The sequence below is a fragment of the Saccoglossus kowalevskii genome, chromosome 13 (genome assembly GCF_978046115.1).
Source record: "Saccoglossus kowalevskii chromosome 13, keSacKowa6.1, whole genome shotgun sequence".
Taxonomy (NCBI): Eukaryota; Metazoa; Hemichordata; class Enteropneusta; family Harrimaniidae; genus Saccoglossus; species Saccoglossus kowalevskii.
Window position 1 is genome coordinate 3,668,054 of NC_140653.1, and position 21,875 is coordinate 3,689,928.

The 21,875-nt window shown below is 34.7% G+C and overlaps 2 protein-coding genes across 4 annotated transcripts; both read left to right on the plus strand.

Annotated features, from left to right (window-relative positions):
• The first annotated feature begins 453 nt into the window (after positions 1–453).
• On the plus strand, positions 454–16,348 carry LOC146734926 (calcium homeostasis modulator protein 6-like). 3 transcript variants are annotated; one of them, XM_085506684.1, is made up of 5 exons: positions 454–658; positions 10,975–11,185; positions 11,299–11,473; positions 12,424–12,661; positions 15,234–16,348. In XM_085506684.1, the coding sequence occupies exons 2-5, from the start codon at positions 10,981–10,983 to the stop codon at positions 15,519–15,521; spliced, it is 906 nt and encodes a 301-aa protein (XP_085362810.1). In that variant the 5' UTR covers positions 454–658; positions 10,975–10,980; the 3' UTR covers positions 15,522–16,348. The 3 variants fall into 3 exon arrangements, with proteins under 3 accessions (XP_085362810.1, XP_085362809.1, XP_085362811.1); XM_085506683.1 differs by having other exon boundaries at positions 11,024–11,185; XM_085506685.1 differs by lacking the exon at positions 10,975–11,185.
• A 2,732-nt stretch (positions 16,349–19,080) lies between these two features.
• LOC102808686 (calcium homeostasis modulator protein 6-like) lies at positions 19,081–21,635 on the plus strand. The gene is made up of 3 exons (XM_085506828.1): positions 19,081–19,249; positions 20,937–21,096; positions 21,377–21,635. The coding sequence occupies exons 1-3, from the start codon at positions 19,081–19,083 to the stop codon at positions 21,633–21,635; spliced, it is 588 nt and encodes a 195-aa protein (XP_085362954.1).
• The last annotated feature ends 240 nt before the right edge of the window (positions 21,636–21,875 follow it).

A 21,875-nucleotide genomic window follows, 5' to 3' on the forward strand; every position in this document is an offset into this window, starting at 1 on the left:
AAACAATTGTTTTTTTGACATGATGATATTAATATCAACTTTTGTTAATTTTAGTAAAAGGTAAATCATTTCCATAAAAAATAAATGTGGCCTTAATAACAAATGGCAACACATGTCATTATTTCAGGTTGAGGTGAGTGATAAGAACTGTTGATCGGGTGGCACCATTTCAAGAATGGCAGCTGGCGACAGCAAAACTTTCACTGATGTACATGTCCGCCTAAATCACAAGAAATTATAATGGGCCAAACAATGGCCATGAAAAAGTAAGACTTGCTGAGGGGCTTCAAATCCCCTTTTCTACTCTACTTTATTTATCTATCATGTTACAAGTGATTTATTGTAATTCCTTTAATATGCAAATATCTTTTGCCAATATTACAATACACTTCATCTAATTTCGTCTGCGCCACAGCTTGTGATTGTAAGGTTTGAAAAAAGGTTCCTTAAGGCCAATGTAATTGAATATGCCCGTATAAATAACGACAATTGAACCAAAACGAGGAATGCGAGAGGGGCCCAAGGAACTCTTGGATTTTCCATATTTGTCGTTTGTAGAAGATCTGTTGGTAGAGTGTGTACAATAGTTTTAGTGCATTTAGGTCCATGATAACAGTCTTCATACTGAGAAACCCAACAAGCACATCGACTATCATCGGTGAGTGTATTAGGGTCTCGAGCCCTATGGGGTGAAACCCTTTAGTTATTGCCGTATGTATTACTCTTATTTTTCCGCCATTGTTTGTAAACACTGTCATTTAGTTTTCAAACTTACTGTGCTGATTGGTGGTGATGTGACCTTGTGCAGAGAACTTAAATTTGTATTGGTCAACTGTCATGGCCGCTGTCGAGGTTCACAATTTTACGAGAGGGGGGGGGGGGTAATCACCCCTTTCTAAGGGCATAGGGCTTTCAATTTGTTTTACTGTATACAGTACTGTCTAAATTTCTGTTATGTCCATTAAAATCTCTTGTTCTCCTGAACAACATTGCTGGTCGCCATGAAACTTAGTATATAGCTTCTACTAACCTATATCTACTTAGTTTAAAAAAAAACAAAATTTGATTGATCCAGTTGGTTTTTAGTGAAAATCGAAAGCGGCCATTTTGACCATTTTGTGGCGGTCTAAAAGTTCCAATTGTTGTTGTTTCGCATATGCAGCCTATGCCTATCCTAATAAGATAAAAGAGGTCATGTGACTTCGTCCGCTATTTTTTTTTCGAAAACATGGCTAAATCCTTTAAAAATCTTCTTCTCATAAAGTTGCAGACCGATTGACATGAAATTTGGCATAATCCATCTACATGCATAGCTCTTTCAAGTTTGAGCCCAGAAGTTGATTGGTCACGTGGTTCGGCCGCCATTTTGTATTATTAACAAAAATTACCAAAAGTTTGCACATTTCTTTCTGATTGGTGCTTCAAGCAATTAACTGCCGATTTTGTATGTAACATGTCTGGTCATAGCTGCATATGAGAAAAATAATATATTTTCGATCAGTCACGTGGTTTGGCCGCCATCTTGGATTATATGAAAAACTGACCAAAAATGTAGGCATTTGTTTCTCAAAGGTGCATCCACAGATCAACTAAATAATACCCCAGACCATTCGTCCCGGTGTTATCGCTATCGCCACACGTGTGCGATAGCGATAACACCGGGACGAATGGTCTGGGGTAACTAAATAAACATGTATGTGACATGTCTGGTCATAGCTTTATATGAAAAAGTAATAAAATCTCGATCCTTCACATGGTTGGCCGCCATCTTGGATTTTGTGAAAACGGGAAATGAGCAATTACATGTGTTGTATTAGTCCGATTGGGGTGAACATTTGTACGTGCATTCTAATCTTGAGATACATTGTTCCAACTGAATGGCACATGGCTAGGTTCTGTGGCTGGGCGCCCATTGGGTGGGGGCTTCTAACCTCATTAATATGCATAACTGTTATATCTCAAGCACTGTTGAAGTTAGAAAGATGAATCCTTTGTTATTATGACAACATTAAACAAGTGATTTGTTTAAAATAACAGATGACCATACATGGTCATGTGAGGTGAGCTCGTTAACATGCATAACTGTTAGATCTCAAACACTATTGCAGTTAGGAAGATGAATCCTGTGTTATTGCAATGTTGAACAAGAGATTTGACTAAAATGGTCATGTGAGCTCATTAATATGCATAACTGTCTTATCTGTAACACTGTTACAGAACATAACCTGCAACTAGTGCCATAATGAAGGCATCAGACAAACGATGTAACTGTCATAAGAAATGGTCATATATGATTATGTAACCTCATAAATATGCATAAGCAATACACTCAAATGTTATTCTCACATTATTATCAGTCACATGGTTATGCTGATGTTGAATATAAAGAAATATTTAACAAGTCTACACTTCATTATGCAGGGATATTGGTATCAACAACCCATTTCAATAAGTATCTGCAGATAACTTTTCTGACAATTCTGCTTGGACCCCGCCAATGCTGCTTGCATGTATTATAAAAAGTGACAGATTGTCCAACAGCATACGTTTATTTGCAGAAAAAAAAAACTGCGAAATACATGTGATTTTCAGTCACGGTTACTCTTTTACCGTGTTTCACCAGTGTGAAACACTCAATTTGACGAATATAAAATTATTGAAATGAATTGATAAATTTAATTTATTTCACCACTCGCCAGATAAAAAGTGCCGTGGGAGCGGCTGCAATGGCTTTATCGCGAACGTACCACACCTCCTATTCACAAGTCACTCAGTGAGGTCGCCGAAGCCTCAATTGCATATCTACAATCAATCACGGCACGGAGTGCGACGATTTCGTGTTAAAAGCAGACAGTATTAAATGTGCCTACTGTGGATGTGTGCCAGGGAAGCATAAAGAACACAGCGGGGAATTCGGATGAAGAATTGGAAGGCACTCAATGATCAAAACGAAGGCGGATATTGGTAGTCTTTGAATCAAATTGATAGCCACAATTTTCCAAATTAACCATGTTATATATTCGCATCACATCTGATCATCAGATGGGATTGAATTTGCTCCTATGAAATTATCTGTTCTTCTATAGGGATGATATCCGCTCGTTTCTCAAAAATGCCAAAAGCAACAATTTGGCTTTGGTGGTTAGTTCTACTATTATGCGACTTACCTTTATTGTGTATATGATTTGAGACATACTGTAGGCCTAATCCTTAGACTGTAACAGCCATGAAATACCTGGCTGAAATTCCAGGATGATATTCACTCTTTAAAGCCCGTTATGGACCATGAAGTACGGAGCAATTCCGTCATAAAGGGTGACATTTTGATCCTGCACCCAATCTTTATCTTTGTTCTAATCAAATAACCCCCGCAAATAACAAAGAATAACATGATTGGTAATGCTCGCAATAGGGGTAGGATGTTCTCAATATATATCTGCAATAGGGGCCTATTATTTGCACATTGTGTAAAATTGTTATATAGAATGACCCCACCGGGGAAATTAACAATACTTCGCTAGCATGTACATTGTATCTATATTTTATAGTACAAGTCATGTTTGATTCCATAAGGATTGTGTAAGACTTGGCCGAGGAATTTTCGACGGGCAAGTGGGAAGTAACCCGGATGAGGACCTATGACCTCAAAGATCTCAATATTGCGTTGAAACCCGGTATATATATATATATATATATATATATATATATATATATATATATATATATATATATATATATATATATATATATATATATATATATATATATATATATATATATATATATATATATATATATATATATATATATATATATATATATATATATATACATATTATATATAAATAATGAAGCTCTCAATATCTGAATTTATGACAGATCAATGAAGAATCTAGGAGAGATCACTTTGATTTGATCTGCAATTGTCAATTTTGTAAGCTGTCTAATTATTTATTTGTTAATGGATTGTAAAATACATACCAAATAAACTATTACCCTAGATATATCTGGACCTTGTTTTTAATTAATAAATAAGTCAAGAACTGGTTCTTCAGTGTCTTATAAAATATTTCATGTTATAAGAAAGCAATACAAGCAAAGGTTTTTAGAGTAAAATACATTTAATTGACAGTACACAGCTTCATTACACACATTTTCCAACAGACAATATTGTTTCTGCATTATATGAACACAGTTAAAGTAAAAAAACAAACATGAAACTGGTTTAATATATATATATAACATTATGCCAAGGAAAAATGGAATTTTTCCTAAAATTCTATTCTTTCTACAATCAAATTTCTTTTTTACGTAAAATAACTAATTGTTTTGTTATTCAAATCACCAATACTTGCCAAATGACATCATTGTCAATTCATAATGTATAATTTGGAGCTATTTTTTTTAATTGAAACCTATCCATATACAGTGCATATTTTCCAAATATAGTCAATGTTCTCAATATTTAATTGACTAGATGCAAGAAAAGTCTTTAATTTCAAAATATCTAATACTATAAAATGTTGTTCCGACATTTGTTGGATACAATAGGTTGATGAATACAAATAAATTATGATTTATTATAAACTAACAATATAGTTCAGAGCAAATGAGAAATGTCTCTACCCGTCCTTGGTATTAAACTCAAACAAAGTTCCCATTTTAATAGTGACAGAAAACAAAAATTCAGTCTTCAATTACACCCAAATTATAACATTTTGCATTCGGTCGGAGCTGAGACAAGGCATATCATGTACGTGTCACGAAAACGATGCGAGAATGCGATTTTACTCCATCAAGCTTACCCCAGAACAACGACAAAACTTGTCAGTCATACTGTCACAAAACTGTGGTTATAGTAAAGCTATCCAGGTCAGATGTTGGAACTGAGGTCACCGTGTCGGTCGCCGTACATGATACACCGCGTCCCGCCGCGTCTCAAATTTTGGTCGAGCTAAGTACCGCTGAACGTCAAATATCCACAGTTACAAGTAGTATGATGAGTCACAAAACCGGTTTATTTCACAACTGTACTTTCAATGGGCAGATTACAGTCCAAATTGTACAAAAACCGGAATGAAAACGTGGAAAATCCGTTGAATGATTCAAACTGTACAGAGGGGGAGGCAAGCGTTATTTTCGTGCAACGTAATTGCAATATTTTTTTGTTCGTACAACGTAAATTGAAAAAATAAATTACGTAATTCTGTAATCACAGGCTAGACGTACAACGTAATCAATCAAATATTTTTTTCGTACACTGTAAAATTGTGTCATTTTTCTCGGTACGTACAAGACATTACATCCAAATAATAAAATCGTAGAGAATAATCCAGGGAAATTACATTTTAGAAACTGTAAAACGACTAGATGACACAATTCACTACAATATTGAATGTCAAGACGTAAAAGGCCCTCTAACCGAATGAAGAGCATTACGGGGGTAGTATGCGCATGTGTCTCTGCACACGGCAGAGTAATGGCGGAGAATTTGAGTCGGAGAGCTCTTCGGACCATTCAATGTTCCGTTATTTAACACTGTAAACTGTAAAAACGTATTTTTTCCCTTGTAAATTGTGAAAGGCCCTTTTTATTCCCGTAAAACTGTACCAGCTACCCCATTGCCTCCCCCTGTACACGAACCTGTATTTCAATGGCGTTGACGCAGTCAGTAAAAGGTCAGAAAGGTCATCTTTTGTTATGCTAAATTTTGTGTTTACGTTTTTTTTTCACGCGGAATAAAAAACAGTCTGTATTCAATTTGAACTGTGTTGTGCATGTAATTTTAGTATGCATTCAGCGTACAACTACATACTATTCTTATAAATATCCATGTTCAAGGGCCATAATCATGATCTTTTAGTACTATTTTTATGGAATTGTCAATATACTGTTATAATATAATAGCAATAACCCCCCGCAGAAGTTAGGTATACCACTTGATATTGCACAATTCACTCCATATATGCACTCTCCTGCGGCTCGTGCATATATGTCGTGAATTGTGCAATATCTCGTGGTATACTCGCTATCGGCGGGGGGTTATTGCTTAAATATACCATTGATTGCATACACAAATCAATGGATTAACACCATCAATATATTGGTATAATATAATTTGGGATATACAATAGCTGTAATTTACAATAACAATGAATACAATAGAGGTAATTAACATAATACATTGTTATGCAAATTGGTCAATACTCTTACCCGATAAGCTAAACAAACAGCTGTAAAAAAAACTATTTTTACCTCCATTAGACAGGAACGAATTGAACATTGTAAATTTACAACCTAAAAGTATCTTAGAAGAAAATACTCCTGAGGATTTCAGAAGTTATTGTTTTCAGCAAAGATTCCAGAGAAATATTAGATACATAAGCCCTAAACTTTCTGGCCAAATTGTCATCAAGGCGTCCTTGATTTTCCCATGTGTGCACTACACAAACCAATATTTGTATTTTACGATACAGTGTATGTTTTCAGTATTACATTTTTAGCATGTAATATCATATTACTATCAAACAAAATTATTTACAAATACATATAGGAAGGACTTGACCAGCTTTTTTACAACATAATTTTGAACACCATCAACATATACAACTTTGTTCAGGGTTACTACAGGTATTGGTAAAAATAAAGTTAGCCGCGATTTCGGCCAAGTCGTGTGTAGTTGGATGGCTCCCAAAAATTCTATTGTGTTTTGCCTGCAGTTTTGAAGTAAAAGAACTAATGTTTCGTCGTATCGTGTATTTATTTTGCAGTTAAAGGGCTGGAGGAGACAACTTAACACCTACACCTAATACAAAATTACATCTCTTAACTGTAATACATTACAATAATTAAATACGCAATTGTATCTCTTTTAAACAGTACACAATTCGGTTCTTATATTATAACCCAGACGCCTCGAGACAATGTTTAATATTAATTTCATATTTTTTGCAATGGATCATGGGATGGGGGGGGGGTGTCCCCAATATGATATGTATACTGAATAGCATTGAACTTATATAGGGAATTGAAAAACAGTTGCGACGGTGATGGGGTGGTTGTTGGTGTCATGTGACCTCATTCATATGCATGACAGTAATATCTCAAGCATTGTTGTAGATAGGATCATACAAGCAGTGATGTAATGGCATTAGACAAGAGATATAGCTAACATAAAAGATGGCTACCACGAGGTTTGAGTCAAACACCCAATAATATTTTACCATCTCGTGTGCAGTAAAGCTCAATACAATTGCATGCAAATAGAATAAGAAAACAAATGCATAAAGGTTGATCTCACACATATGATGTCATGCAAGAGTTACTATAAACCGTATTCATCAGGTGTACACCAAATATATGTTTGGTATAGTATCTTTGGAAAATTTGTTCATTCTTCGCATGTCCACATTACTTTACCTGGGACATATGCACATGCAGGGGTTTACTGATTCAATCAGATAAGTCTGACTGGCAGCCATTTTGTTTTTTGAAAATGTGGTATCTTATGCATGCTTTGTCAGTTTTTGTTCAAATTTGGTACATGCATTGTACGCTTTAGATTACATGTCCACGGAAATTTTGTTTTACAATCAGATTAAAGATAGTCGACTGGTGGCCATCTTGCTTTTTGGCCATATAAATGTATCACCAAGGTTTTTATTCATGATTGGCACATACATCATAAATATTGGAATACATGTTCATATCAATTTGTTCCATAATCAAACCAAAGATGGCCGACTGGCATCCATCTTGTTTTTTGAAAAATGTGGTTTCCTCGACAGGATTTGTAGTTTTTTGTTCAAATTTGATACAAACATTGTTTATGTTAGAATACATGTTCTTGGTGTTTGTTTTGTGTTCGAATCCAAAATAACCAACTGACAGCCATCTTGTTTTTTTCAAAAAGTATTGTAAAAAAACTTGTGACCCTTCCCTTTATGCCTGTGAAATTCAGTGACCCCCCCAAAAACACCAATCTATCCCCTTTCTGTCTAGTCCCTTAGGAAACGTGAGACGTATTGTTTCCCGGCAAGTAAAATAACTAAAACAAAATTGAATTTTAAAAAAATCAAACAGATCTTATTTAATTTCTTGCTCTCGATCGTGTTGTTTTATTATCATTGCACATTATATTACATATTCTATTAAAAGAAACGATATTACATGTATAATTTATTCAAATGCATTGTAATTTTATGTAGCATATAGTTGAGTTACAAGTCTGGCCCAAACCCCCTCTCTCCATTGTCAGAAAGTAGTTCGAGTTGCAAAATGCCCCAAATTCGTTAGAGTCATATATGGCACCTAGATATAAACATTTCAAAATCAAAATTTCGCATCTTTAATAAAGCTGGCAAACTCCTTATTAAATACAAATTCTACATAAATCAAATAGAACTGGAAAATGTATCATTTTATACCAGAAAAGATGTGACAGACAGAAACTGCCAAATTTGTGAATGAAGAACATTTCCCTTTAAAATGTAGATTGTACTCTGCGGAAAAAAGAAAAGAATTTTATGAAAAAGCTAATATCAGAGGCAATCAACAAGTAAACATAACACAGTTGTTCATCTCCAAACATCGTAAATGGTCCGCCACGATGTGAACGGCTTGATTCGTATTAGCACATTAATTGCGGTGGCCTTCTTTCCCCTGTGTATAATATCGGTTTCCCTTTAAACGCATACACCACAGCAAGGTCGGTAACGATCCCACGACATTTTATAGTCGTAATATATACACTTGTAAACTAGTGTGTGTGAAAGAATGTTCGGTTCCTGACATTTCCCGACGTTCGGCTAATCAGTCGGCGTAGTTGTCCAGTGATTTTTAGGTAGTTAGTGACTGGAGTTAACGAATTTAAGCGTCGAACTCCACGTTCGCCACTGTAGCACCATGCTTCCTTCTCAGTGTGACTACAAAACTTAACAGTTCTTGATGTTAAACGCCGAGTCGGCCAGTAGTACATCAGTAGCGGCGGCACCGGGGGAGGAGGGGTGCTGCAGAGGGGACGGCCGCCCATTTGAAAACAAATGTTGGGGGTGAGGTGGGGGCGTCGCCCCTCCAAATCAAACTGAAACCCTTTGTGTCAGCAAAACTTGCCCCTCGAAATGCAGGAAATAGCGTTTTAGAGGGTCTAGATTTCAGATCTCGCCCTCATGCAAAATTCGTGGTGCCTCCTCTGTACATGGATCTACTTGCTAGATTTCGGGGTCACGCAAAATCACAAGCAGCCACCAAATTATAACCACTCTGTCTTCGTTTTAAATATCATGACGTCACACAGTTTATTGTGTCAATCAGTAATTGGTTCATGACACCTGTAAGAGGATCCACTTTCTGTTTGTGTTGCGTTAAACGCGTCTACTATTATACCATGATAATAATTAAATAAATAAATTTTTGCGTCTTTTGTGTTCAAGACATAATTTATTTCTTATAATATGATTCAGATAATGACCATATGGTCCGTATTATTATGCATATCTGTAATATCACACAGAAACAAACTTGCAACCAATGCTATAATGAAGACATGACACAAAATATATGATTAATCCGGTGACCTGATATTGCCGTGTGACCCACTATATATGCATATATATTATTCCAAGCATATTTTTTACATAAATGTGGCTCAACACTGCTATGCAGCTATATTTTTGCTTGTTTTTATGTAACACGTTTTGATTTAGATTAACTGAATTGAAAACAAACCCAATTGTAGCAGACACCAATTTCCTTAACATGAGGGAAATTACACAATACACTAAATCAAAAGAATAAGGGATAGAACTTAGGACAACGAGTAGAAGTGAACACATGCAAATAGCAGAATAATCACAGAGAACCGTAGAATGGGAAATAATCATAGCGGATCTATACATAAGGCACGTTGGAGTATCAACGCAATTATGATTGAACGACTTCATCAGATTATTGCTACATCATAGATGTAGAATGGATCTCATAACGTACTTTATCAGATTATTGCTACATCATAGATGTAGAATGGATCTCATAACGTACTTTATCAGATTATTGCTACATCATAGATGTAGAATGGATCTCATAACGTACTTTATCAGATTATTGCTACATCATAGATGTAGAATGGATCTCATAACGTACTTTATCAGATTATTGCTACATCATAGATGTAGAATGGATCTCATAACGTACTTTATCAGATTATTGCTACATCATAGATGTAGAATGGATCTCATAACGTACTTCATCAGATTATTGCTACATCATAGATGTAGAATGGATCTCATAACGTACTTCATCAGACCATTGCTACATCATAGATGTAGAATGGATCTCATAACGTACTTCATCAGACCATTGCTACATCATAGATGTAGAATTGATCTCATAACGTACTTTATCAGATTATTGCTACATCATAGATGTAGAATGGATCTCATAACGTACTTTATCCGATTATTGCTACATCATAGATGTAGAATGGATCTCATAACGTACTTTATCAGATTATTGCTACATCATAGATGTAGAATGGATCTCATAACGTACTTCATCAGACCATTGCTACATCATAGATGTAGAATGGATCTCATAACGTACTTCATCAGACCATTGCTACATCATAGATGTAGAATGGATCTCATAACGTACTTTATCAGATTATTGCTACATCATAGATGTAGAATGGATCTCATAACGTACTTTATCAGACCATTGCTACATCATAGATGTAGAATGGATCTCATAACGTACTTTATCAGATTATTGCTACATCATAGATGTAGAATGGATCTCATAACGTACTTTATCTATTCAGACTAGCCAACAAACTCAGGTATAGCTCTTTTTGTATGACGTAGAATGGAATCAGTAGATTGAGGAGTATAACATTTTTAGTAGGCGCAAATAAGACTGCTTATTCCACTGGTATTCAGATATTTCTAATTTTAAAATATGTTTCATTTCTGTTATTAGGCAACCATGACGGATCACAAAAAAATGTTTAATCGTCTTATATCCACAGTAAAAAACCACAAAGCGTCCATTACCAATTTGATTATAATATTGCTAACTGTTGGAAGTGAAGAAATATTCGATGTGACTGTTTTTGCTTGTCCATGTAAACACCGTGTGTTGTACGGATGGCTCTTTATATTTGCTCCAGCTGTATTTTTATTCGGGCTTGGTGAGTGGCCGTTCTGACTTAATCCTTACTTTTAACATGTATAAAAAGAACATGTTTTAGTCTAGTGTGAACATTGTAACACCAATCCAACGTATACTACTATTTGTTAACAGGAATATTGATGAATAATACATTATGGCGGCTGGTAACTGGTTGTCGTCAGATGGAAAGAAAAACTTGCTGTCGACGTACTGTGGGAGACACCGTGATATTGAATTTAGGAGTTGCAATATTTCAAGCAACGCTGGCTCCTCTTGTCTGGATTTTTATTGTATTCATGGATGGCGAGTAAGTCAATAGTGGAGTTTTCATTCGTGTGATCCACTGTCACATTCCAGATTGAGAAGGGGGACACAAAACCTGGTATCTCCACTATGTGAATGTAAATGCGAATTTAGACTAATCAATGAGTGAGAGCCATTCTATGAGTATTGTACCTTGTGTGACATATATATATATATATATATATATATATATATATATATATATATATATATATATGAATATGAAACAATATTATACATCTGACACGAAAAAATTCAATTCATTCGTTTGAATGTGTTATTTTTACAATGCGTCACATTCGATTACTTTCCTTTGTTTACGCTACAGAACTAAAACCTTCACAGAGCACAATACATTGCCATTTATGGCTTTTATACCTCAATAAATTATTACAAGCAGAACAAAGATGTATAATAATAAGGTTGTAACAAGAATACATCAAATTATGCACAACGAGTCAATACAATCAATGTACCGCCTTCGTGTACACTTTGCGTTTTTCTCAGGATAATCCCATATTAAGCGAGACCAGTATGTCAATACTCCGTGGCATATGGGTAGTGTAACGCGGGATTAGTATGTAGGTTTGTACAAACAAAAATTTGCGGTACAGTTTTGCTGATCAGAAATGTGACATAACAGTGAAATTCGTGTGAAAGAAGCATCCATTTCAATCATGTTCAAGATTCAAGGAAGTTTGTTTATTTATTGACCAATTGTGTTTTTAGATTTGTATTTTGCATAATTTAAGATAATTATGTATAAGTTCATTTATTTAAAGTGTCCAAAGCATTGTGCTTCACATTGTTGTAATGCTGACCTCACTGTATATGTTAATCAATGATCTTCCGAATAACATATGCAAATTAGTGAGACATATCATTTTGTACTGCAAATACATGTTTCTGTGACGTACCGAAGTCATAATATGTAATTTTTCACCTCTTTGACAGTTACTTTGCTTGTGTCCGTTCAAAGGACTGTGACATCGATAATCCGTCTCCTGTATTGAAGAACGAAGATAAGTCATACTCTCAGATGATTGGCTGGTTCGTAGTCACAATCGCCACTGTGTTAGTCGTCTGCTTATATTGTATAAAACAATGTTGTAATAAATTTACGTTCGAACAACAACAGTATGCTACAATATATGATGATGAAGAAAAGGAAATATTAACTTCCAAAGCTAAGGTACAGAGTCTTTCTACTAAAACATGTCCTGTAAATACATAAAAGCCCATCAAGTCTTTATCAGAGCGGATAGTTTTTACATTTTTAAAACCCCACACCCTTCGCGTGGCTTTCGTTGCGTACAGAAGTTATTTTCACTGATGCGGTGTATACTGCGGCCGTACTTTCACGAGCGAAGCCACGCGGAGGGTGTGGGGTTCTGTTATTATTACATATGTTCCACACTTGATTATTTCATATTAAAGAAAGAACGTGCAAACAAATCGGATGGAATTTAGATCGGGGAACCCCATTGCCCATTAATATGTTCCAAGACAGTGTTACGCCCTAGCAGCGCGTGTCAGTGTAGAACGCGTGTCACTGTCTGTGTGGAAATAAAATAATCATACGTCTAATCTGAATCACTGTCCGAATAAATTACTCGTGGACGTTTAGTTGGGGCCACGACAGAACCAGAACTTGAACTGGACGATTATGATGGACAGTTTATGTTGAAGTTAAAAGTTCCTCCACAGAATTGTGCATTGGAAAACAAGCCGTGCAGCTGCGGTATTCCACGGACGGGATGACTTTCGTCGACAGCGGTCGTCGCTGAGATGCAAGCTACAGCTTCTTTTGTGATATTGCTTGCTGGTCGTGGATTGATTGAGTCTTGGTTACCGGTTAAAATGTTGCTCATTTGGCGTTAATAATCTTTATTTGGAACTCAGTAACGCCGCAACGTCGCCAGCAGAAACCTCCTGGTATCTCGGTTGCGGCTCTATAGTAATCGCTAATTTTACTGTGGATGGGTCCTTCGAGAGCCCTTCAAAGTTTATATAACTCAATTTCCAGGTGATCAACATACATTAAGTTCTCCCAATCGTAGTATTTTATGTGATATACACCTGACATGCCAAAAAAGTTGCTGAACGATTTGAACCGGATAAAAATAGCAGACGAAAATGTGTTTACAAAATAAAAATAGTTCGGTAGCCAATGGAAATACCGTGTTCATTTGCATATCGACCGTGAAAATACAGAAAACATTATTGCATGGGTGATATGCAAATTAGTTTGACTCAAAATAAGTGACTGCCTAAAAGTACCATTCTGTGATCGTATCGAGCAAGTGTGTTAATAAAATCACTCCAATCATTTAAGATAAAGTGCATCTGCTTAAATATACTCGTGTCGATTAGATTTTTCAACTTTTGATTTTTACGAATCCAATAATACTTAATTCTGAATTTCACACCTTTAAGTTCTGAAATATAATTATAATATAATATAATATAATATAATATAATATAATATAATATAATATAATATAATATAATATAATATAATATAATATAATATAATTCCAAGGGGAAATCAAAACATTTACAGAACAAGTAACATAACACATATATGCGCTGCTGCAAGTGTGTGCAATGATAGCCCACCAAGAGAACAAAACTCTTGGCTCCTGTGCGTGTGCTAAGTTTGCTAATACAATGATGTTCGTTTGTATCGATGTTTAACCACAAGACAATGCAACTTCCTGTTTTAAATAGATTATACCTGCCACAATCACAGTAGAATGCGAAGTGTGTTATCTTCGATTTTACATAGTGCATCCTCTGCCGTCCACATAATTTCAAATTCAGGCAGTTGGTTCGTGATCCGGGAACATTCATATTCTGTTTCAAGCCTCGACTTAATGCTTTGAATACAAATTTCCAGAGGCTCACTCGAGCCTTTGTTTTGCCTTTTATTACGACGGCTGACATGAATTGCAACCTTAGCCATGCACGCTAAGAAACAAAATATACCTTGTGCTTTGCTAGACATAAAGTGCTTCGAGCGATGGGGTGGTAAAATGGTGAACCACCAAATATACATGCGAAAGTCTGGTTGAAGCAGTCGCGACGTGATGTTATTAAAATAGTGGAGTAAGGCGCTATTTGATGGACAATCATAAAAACTGTGTTGAAGTGTGTCAACTTCATTACAAAAAGGACATTTATCTGAATTGTTCAAACGAGCTTTGAACAGAAATCTCCCCGTTGGAAAGGCACTATGGGCAATACGCCACTGCAGATCTCCATATTTGTTAATGACTAATAATATAATATAATATAATATAATAATACTGCTTGTTTAGAAAGTAAATTTGTTTAAAGTTTTATCTTTGAAACTTAATTGTTCAAAATTACTAATTATGTAGAGAATATTAGAATTTGAAGATTTAGTTTCAATTATCTATCATATGAATTTAAAGACCTAACTTTAAATAAACTTCATTTTCAAACAAATTGAATGATAAATAAACAAATAACATGATTTTGTTCTCCCACTTAGATTTTGGTACATTGATGTTTAGGGGTTATTTGTTGTAAATTAAGTGCCAGGTCTGAATGCACATTGACTAGATTATACCAGTTTTCATATGAATAAAAGTGTATAACGTAGATTAGACATATGCATATATCTATATATATCATATAAAATGTATGCAACTATTACTCTACTCCAAGGGATACAAAAAATACACAATTTTTGTTTATTGCTCAAATACAATAAATTATTGCTGCTCTTTCATTTCTAGCAATCAGCTAAGGCCGATGTAGAGCGTAATGCTGAGAAATTCTTTGAAGAAATATCGAAGCTATCAGAACGTTCACTATCTGACAGCAAGTCACGGGATAAATTGACATCTGCATGGAATTCTATTACCATCCTAGGCTCAAGGGGACAAGGTTATACTCCGTTAGATAATTGGTCGAGATGTGAGAATACTGACGGCAAACTGGACAGTACAAATAACGATACGTCCACTGACCAGTACGAAATATCAATAAAATTAGAAACAAAGGCGGGTGGAACCAACGCATGATCATTTAATGTAAACGATATTTCAATCTAATAAATAGTTGCGGAAAGTTAATAATTTTTGGTTTGGGCACGTACTACCGGCATTCGGTTCCATTTACCCGGCGTAAACTATATTTTGAAGAATAATTTGGAAATATTTCCACATGAATTCACATTTCACACAATATAAATAGTATTTGGCAAAATTCTTGTTTCTTATTCTATAAAAATCAATAATAAATAACCCCAAATCATCGTTTCTATAGATATTTTCATGTGACCAGATAATTTTTTTGAGATTTTCAATCTTAGAACAACAGTGTACAATAAAAGCGTATTGTAAACATTGAAGAAATAATATCGTGGTAATCAACTACCTGAAAGACGATGTAGTTTTTTCAATGTTATTTACAGTCACCAGTAACTGATAATAATTTCTCTAGGTAATGAAATGCTTATTTTTGATGAATATATATATAGTGTTAATGAGACTGCAAACTTTAATATGACATCATCGTTATCACAATGTGATTAGTTAATGTAACAATAGAGGGCGGCGTTTATAGCAGTGATTTTTAAAATGTAGCATGCTTTGCATTGTCTGGTTTAAATATGTTGATATACTCAGATTGTCAGATTGCTGCCTTATTATACAGTATCGAAATATAGAAACGAGGTATCTTCTTATTACATGCTTACATGTACGTTAGTATTGATGTACAGTTAGATTTACGACGTGTTTTTTATTATTTTATACTCTAATTGTGTTGTTGGGTGTTTCACCTTGTTATACTGCTATATGTTAATGTATTAATATATGTTATATGTTAATATAATATATTAAAATAGTATTTTATGTACTTACTATTCCCTAAAAGTTTTGAACGTTTTGATCACAATAAACTATCCATTGTAAAAAAATAAATACTGTGCTTGATTGTTTGAGAGAGCTACAATAAATATATATATATATATATATATATTGTAAACCAGAAACATAAAATACAATGCAAAATTGTTTGATTGATTTATCGCTCGGTCTTTCTACTCAACCATTTATTAACATATTTTAATACTGTTTTGATAACAATGAGTAATTTGCTTCATGGCAGAAGCTGTCGATTTTTATGCGTACTACTCAGGTTACAACACGGTATTATGCAAAAAGAGAAGGTCGATAATTTATATGTATCCTCAATAGAATTATTGTGATAGCAATTGTTGCATCCTTAGTCTTGTAGCTCTCTCGACCTTAACGAGATCTCGTGCATCGTTAGTCTCGTAGATCTTTCGCCCTTAACGAGATCTCGACAGCCACTTGCACCTTAATTTTTGTATTGAACATCTACAAGCCCATTTCGTGAAATTATGATTTTGAATATTCGTAAATCCAACCTTGGGTGATAGTATGTGAAAATAATTTTCACAATTGTACGACTGATCACGATAAACTTATTTTCTAACCGTTGTGCGATACATGGTGACATTTGCGGATACAAAAATCGACGTCAAAAAAAAATTCCCATTCGTTATAAACGGAAGCAAATTGATGTAACGATATATATCATGATTTATCTTGGGTTTACTAGTCTGGGAATTAAATTCTCAATTATATATGCATCTATGGAGGCTCCGTGTCGTTCTTGAATGTTACCACTAGCATAGCCATTTTGCATCTATACTGTCCTCTACAAGCTCAATTCCCAGTGGTCTAATTCCTGCATTGTGAACGCATACGTTATAATTACATGTTATTCATTTCACTTCGAATTAAGTATGGTATTTAGTCTTTGGTAATTATTTTATATAACCAGAAACCATTTCTGAAGATGATCTTTCTTCAGTGAAATATTTGTTCATATATTCCACTGACGAAAGGCCAACCTCGAAAAACTTTACTGGAGTCACTTATTTAGGCGTCATGGAAGATCTCAGCGCTAAAATACTGTTCACGCAACATCAAATCAATCAGCGCCACTACATTAAGTAATATAGTGTTCAACTACAAATTGTTTTACCGTTTTCAACTGAAGTTGTATGTTTTAACAATAATAAGCTTAACCACAACTCAGTCACACATTTTATCTGGTCCAGGTGCATTATGTATCTCCCACACAGTTATGCACTAAACACACCGCTCATCTCGTCTTTTTTTTACCTTCAATTAATCGATAAAAGCAAGACAAACAGTCTAATCAGTAGTAAAGAATATTATATAGCTTGAATAACACGGTAAATTCTTCACCGTTTGAGAAAAATGGCTTGAAGCAGGTACAAATCCAGGTTAGTAAAAACAAACAGTCTCTGTTAAAAATAAAAAATACGATACAGCAAAATGTCAAGTAAAAATAAAAGTAAAAATACGACGCTTCGCATGCTCAATGCTATCCTTCTTCGGGTGCACTAAATAATGCTTGTTTGTTTGTATCTTGTGTTATGTTGTTGAAAATATTTAACCCAGTAAGCAAGAGAAACTGCTAAAAACAAGTATAATAGTGTTTCCTTTATCCTGTTGAATGACGTGTGCACATAATTTGCAGCGACTTCATTGGAATTCGAAGCAGTTGATGACCTGAATCTGGTCGTGATGAGGCTATCTGATGAGAATGTGTTTGCCGTGTTTGACTGATGTACAATTGGTAGGTTTTTGTGAAGAATTTGTTGCATAGATTGTAGACTTGTGGCGTGGCTTTGACAGTAGGACGATCTTTTTTTCTAAGGAGTGTGTGACGTTCTTTTTTTCTGGCTTGTGACATGGGCTGTCTAACAGATCTATTATAGTTACAGTTAAGGAGATGGTGACATACTTCATTAAATCTCGTATCAAAAAGATAAGAAGAGCAGATTCGACGAAGACTGCGGACTTGGCTGTATTGTTTGGATTTAAAGCAGTGTTTAGGATGTTCCGATGATGCAAGAAGATATTGGTCATTGTATGTAGGTTGGGTGTACAGGTCAGTAATAAGACAGTCCTGGAAGGGAACTGAATTAAGTGATAATTCGAAGATGAACTTGATAGTAGGGTGAATAGAGTTGACGTTACATATGATTTAAACTATTATACACATATTTATAGTAATTTATTTTTCAGTCATTGTCAACCATTAACCCTGCGCTTTACTAGATATCTAGACATAAAACCTAAAAAACAAATGAACAAACCCATTTCAAATACTCCTTTGACAGATGAGAGAGCACTTCCCCGAATGAACTCTCTACTCAACCAACTCGGATAACTATCATGCATGATTCCAGCTTTTTGATTAAAACAAACAAACAATGCAGATATTATATCCGACAGTACATACAATTTGAATTTAACAATTACTTAATGACGTCACACGTCATTGATCATATATGACGTACTTACATCGGCATGCATGACAAGGTATTGCAATTATTTATAAGGTGACAGGTTATTAAAACATTTTTAATATTTCATGATATTCATCCAATTAAATATTCATATATTATTTAATTGCAATAAATACCACTTTACTCGAATAAAAGACATCTTAGAATACAGTTTGTTATTATGACGTAGACCACCTGTGCATTGTTGCTCCACCTCATAAGTGAACATGACGGTAAGTATGAATGCTGCTATTTTCCAAATTGTATCTCTGAAGTTTACATTTATCAACGTCACTTTTACGAATGGAACTGCGTTAACCGTCGTTAGGCAAACTAGAAAGGTGGATAACAGTCAATCAGCATTGCGTTTTTTTATATTTCTACAGAAGAAAGTGAGTAAGACAGAAATACTGACAAATTTGTTGCAAGATATTGTTACTAAGTTAAGAAAGAATAAGACGACGTTATTGTGCATTGCCATTGTTCTGACTACAATTGGGTGTGCGCAACTTTTCAGCGCACTTGCTTTTGTGTGTCCATGTAAAAACAAGATGATCATAGGGATTATCTTCATCTCAGCCCCAGCTGTTATCATTTTCTGTCTTGGTGAGTACAAAACTGTATCAGTTATATCAGGAAATTTTGAGAGTGCTGCTAATGTGTACACGATGATAGGCAGTGTGATAAATCATATCGTCTAACACATAGCTATCTCGTACTGCCTGTATTATGATTAAACAGTTTGTCTTTCCTATACTCGTATTTGAGTGATATATAATATCCCCGAGGAATACATTTACGCCAACACGATCAGTTGTGTGAAGTCAGGTTATTTTATTTCAGTCACGCCGTTGTAAAGAAAGTAAAGGGTTCGAATGTGACGGAAATATGACTATATTATACATTTAGGAAAGCTCAAGAATTGCATTCAAACGCGTTCGTAACGCTTAGAAGCATATTGCGAATGAATTCTATTGATGTCGCAATAATAACAAATATTGCAAACAATTATAGGATGGCTCTTTGAAATAATTTCAATAAACGTTGAATCATATTACATACACATGCTGGACAATACAACAGAATACATTGCAGAGACATCAGGGAAGTATAATGGCGTTTGAAGACATTTGACATCATTGAAATGAAATGAGCCTTTGCAGAGGAAGCCTGGAAATGAAATGAACTGTGAACAAATTAAATGGATCTTTGCATAATTACAATTATTCTTTACAGAATTATCCGGAAAATAAAACAAGTCTTTACAGAGGCATATGTGAAATTAAATAGGCCTTAATAAACGTATATGGAAAATGAAATTCACAAAATTCAGTCAAAGCTATGTTAACCTTGTTATTCACACCCAAAGTATTTCATCTCTTTATTTGTTCTGAATGGCCCAATGTTTGCGAAAGGAAGATTAAAAATAAATCTGATTATTTTATTCTGGCTGATGTGTAGGTTATTGTAGATATTATAGTCATTTATTTCAAGAATATCAGGAGCATTGTATACTGTGTTTTGTAGTAGCAACTTGTAGAAGCAATGTTTTAACCTTGGAGACACAACCCCTGTGAATGCACCTTGGATTATCACATGTTTAGTCTGTCACACCTTAAAGTTTTATTTGAAGTATATTGTTTTAATATCAGCTGGCAGCAAGACAACATTGTTACTGGTTGTTTTAGGAATAAATGCCGAACCATTAGCTAAATTATGTATTCTTTGGGTCGAGTCTAGTACTTTTCCAGTGTAAGTGTTATATTCTAAGTGAGTTAAAGTCTCTACATGTAGCAATCATACTCGTATTAGTAAGATGAAAGGCTCCATATGGAACAGCGATAATGTTGCAAGTTTGTATTCAAATGTATTGACCAAACTGTCTTGTTTGTTGAAATATCAACAATAATACCAGTATGTATTTTAGATTTATATATTTATTAATTCAAATACAATATGTTTATACTATGTAGAGTTGGTAGAAATAGTATCGCCCATGAAGGAGACTCATCCGATTAACTTTAGTACTTCAACGACTTACAGATTACCAATGTTGGATATGTTGTCATTGAATCATTTCTAGGTATACTGGCACAGAGTTCAACCTGGAGAGTTGTAACTGGGTGCTATACGATGACTAGTCATATAAGCGGAGGTGAATGTCATTCCCGTATATTAGTTGTGATTGGGCAATCCTTGTTGGGACCACTAGTGTGGCTTTTTGTAGCTTTCATGAATGGAGAGTAAGTATTATGAAATGGTATATAGTTACAACGAATGACGTAATGCGATGTACACTGCATTCATTGTGTATAAGTGAACACTGATATATGTAGTTTCATATTACATTTAGCCACTGAATTTATTGTTGCATAACTCTTATATTCCCCAGATATAGTTGATACAGTAACTTAGTTTACATACATAAACCACAGAGGTTTGTTTCATTCTTCATGATAGATTATCGACATTGAGTCATATTATTCTGTTATTAAATACCCACATACTTTGCCCACATTACAGCTACTACGCATGCATCAATTCTAGCACAAACTGTGATGTTGATGAAGACCCGTCAATTGTTGAGTTTTCTGACAAGGACAAGGCACAGTCACAGATTATCGCGTGGTTATTACTGGCGGTCATTTCAATTCTTGTTTTGTTTTGCTATTGTATACTGCGTTGTTGCAATCGTTACTCGTATGAACAGCAACAGTACTATAAAGAATATGTTGAAGCAGAAGAGGATGAGTTCAATGAACAATGCAAGGTAAAGTCGTAATAGATGGCGGGTTACATTCTCAGTAATGCTCGGTCTTTTTTCTTTCATACAATTTTCAACAATATTGGGAAAGACAATGTCACGTATTTGTCACAGATATTTATCAACAACAGACTTCATTATTATAAGATGTTCAACAATGTACCATAAAGATATTCGCGTTTAAAACAGTAATTAACAAACCTGAATAACTTGTCTCCTCCCCGCATTACTTGCCACTTTTCCTATGTAAGATTTATG

Bases quoted from the DNA above. Each gene is read 5' to 3' on its own strand.
- LOC146734926 (XM_085506683.1), top strand. From the start codon at position 607: ATGATAACAGTCTTCATACTGAGAAACCCAACAAGCACATCGACTATC. The intron at 11,474-12,423 runs GTAAGTCAATAG...CCTCTTTGACAG, and splicing joins ATTGTATTCATGGATGGCGA to TTACTTTGCTTGTGTCCGTT. The intron at 12,662-15,233 runs GTACAGAGTCTT...TTTCATTTCTAG, and splicing joins TATTAACTTCCAAAGCTAAG to CAATCAGCTAAGGCCGATGT.
- LOC102808686 (XM_085506828.1), top strand. From the start codon at position 19,081: ATGACGGTAAGTATGAATGCTGCTATTTTCCAAATTGTATCTCTGAAG. The intron at 19,250-20,936 runs GTAAGACAGAAA...AATCATTTCTAG, and splicing joins ATTTCTACAGAAGAAAGTGA to GTATACTGGCACAGAGTTCA. The intron at 21,097-21,376 runs GTAAGTATTATG...CCCACATTACAG, and splicing joins GTAGCTTTCATGAATGGAGA to CTACTACGCATGCATCAATT.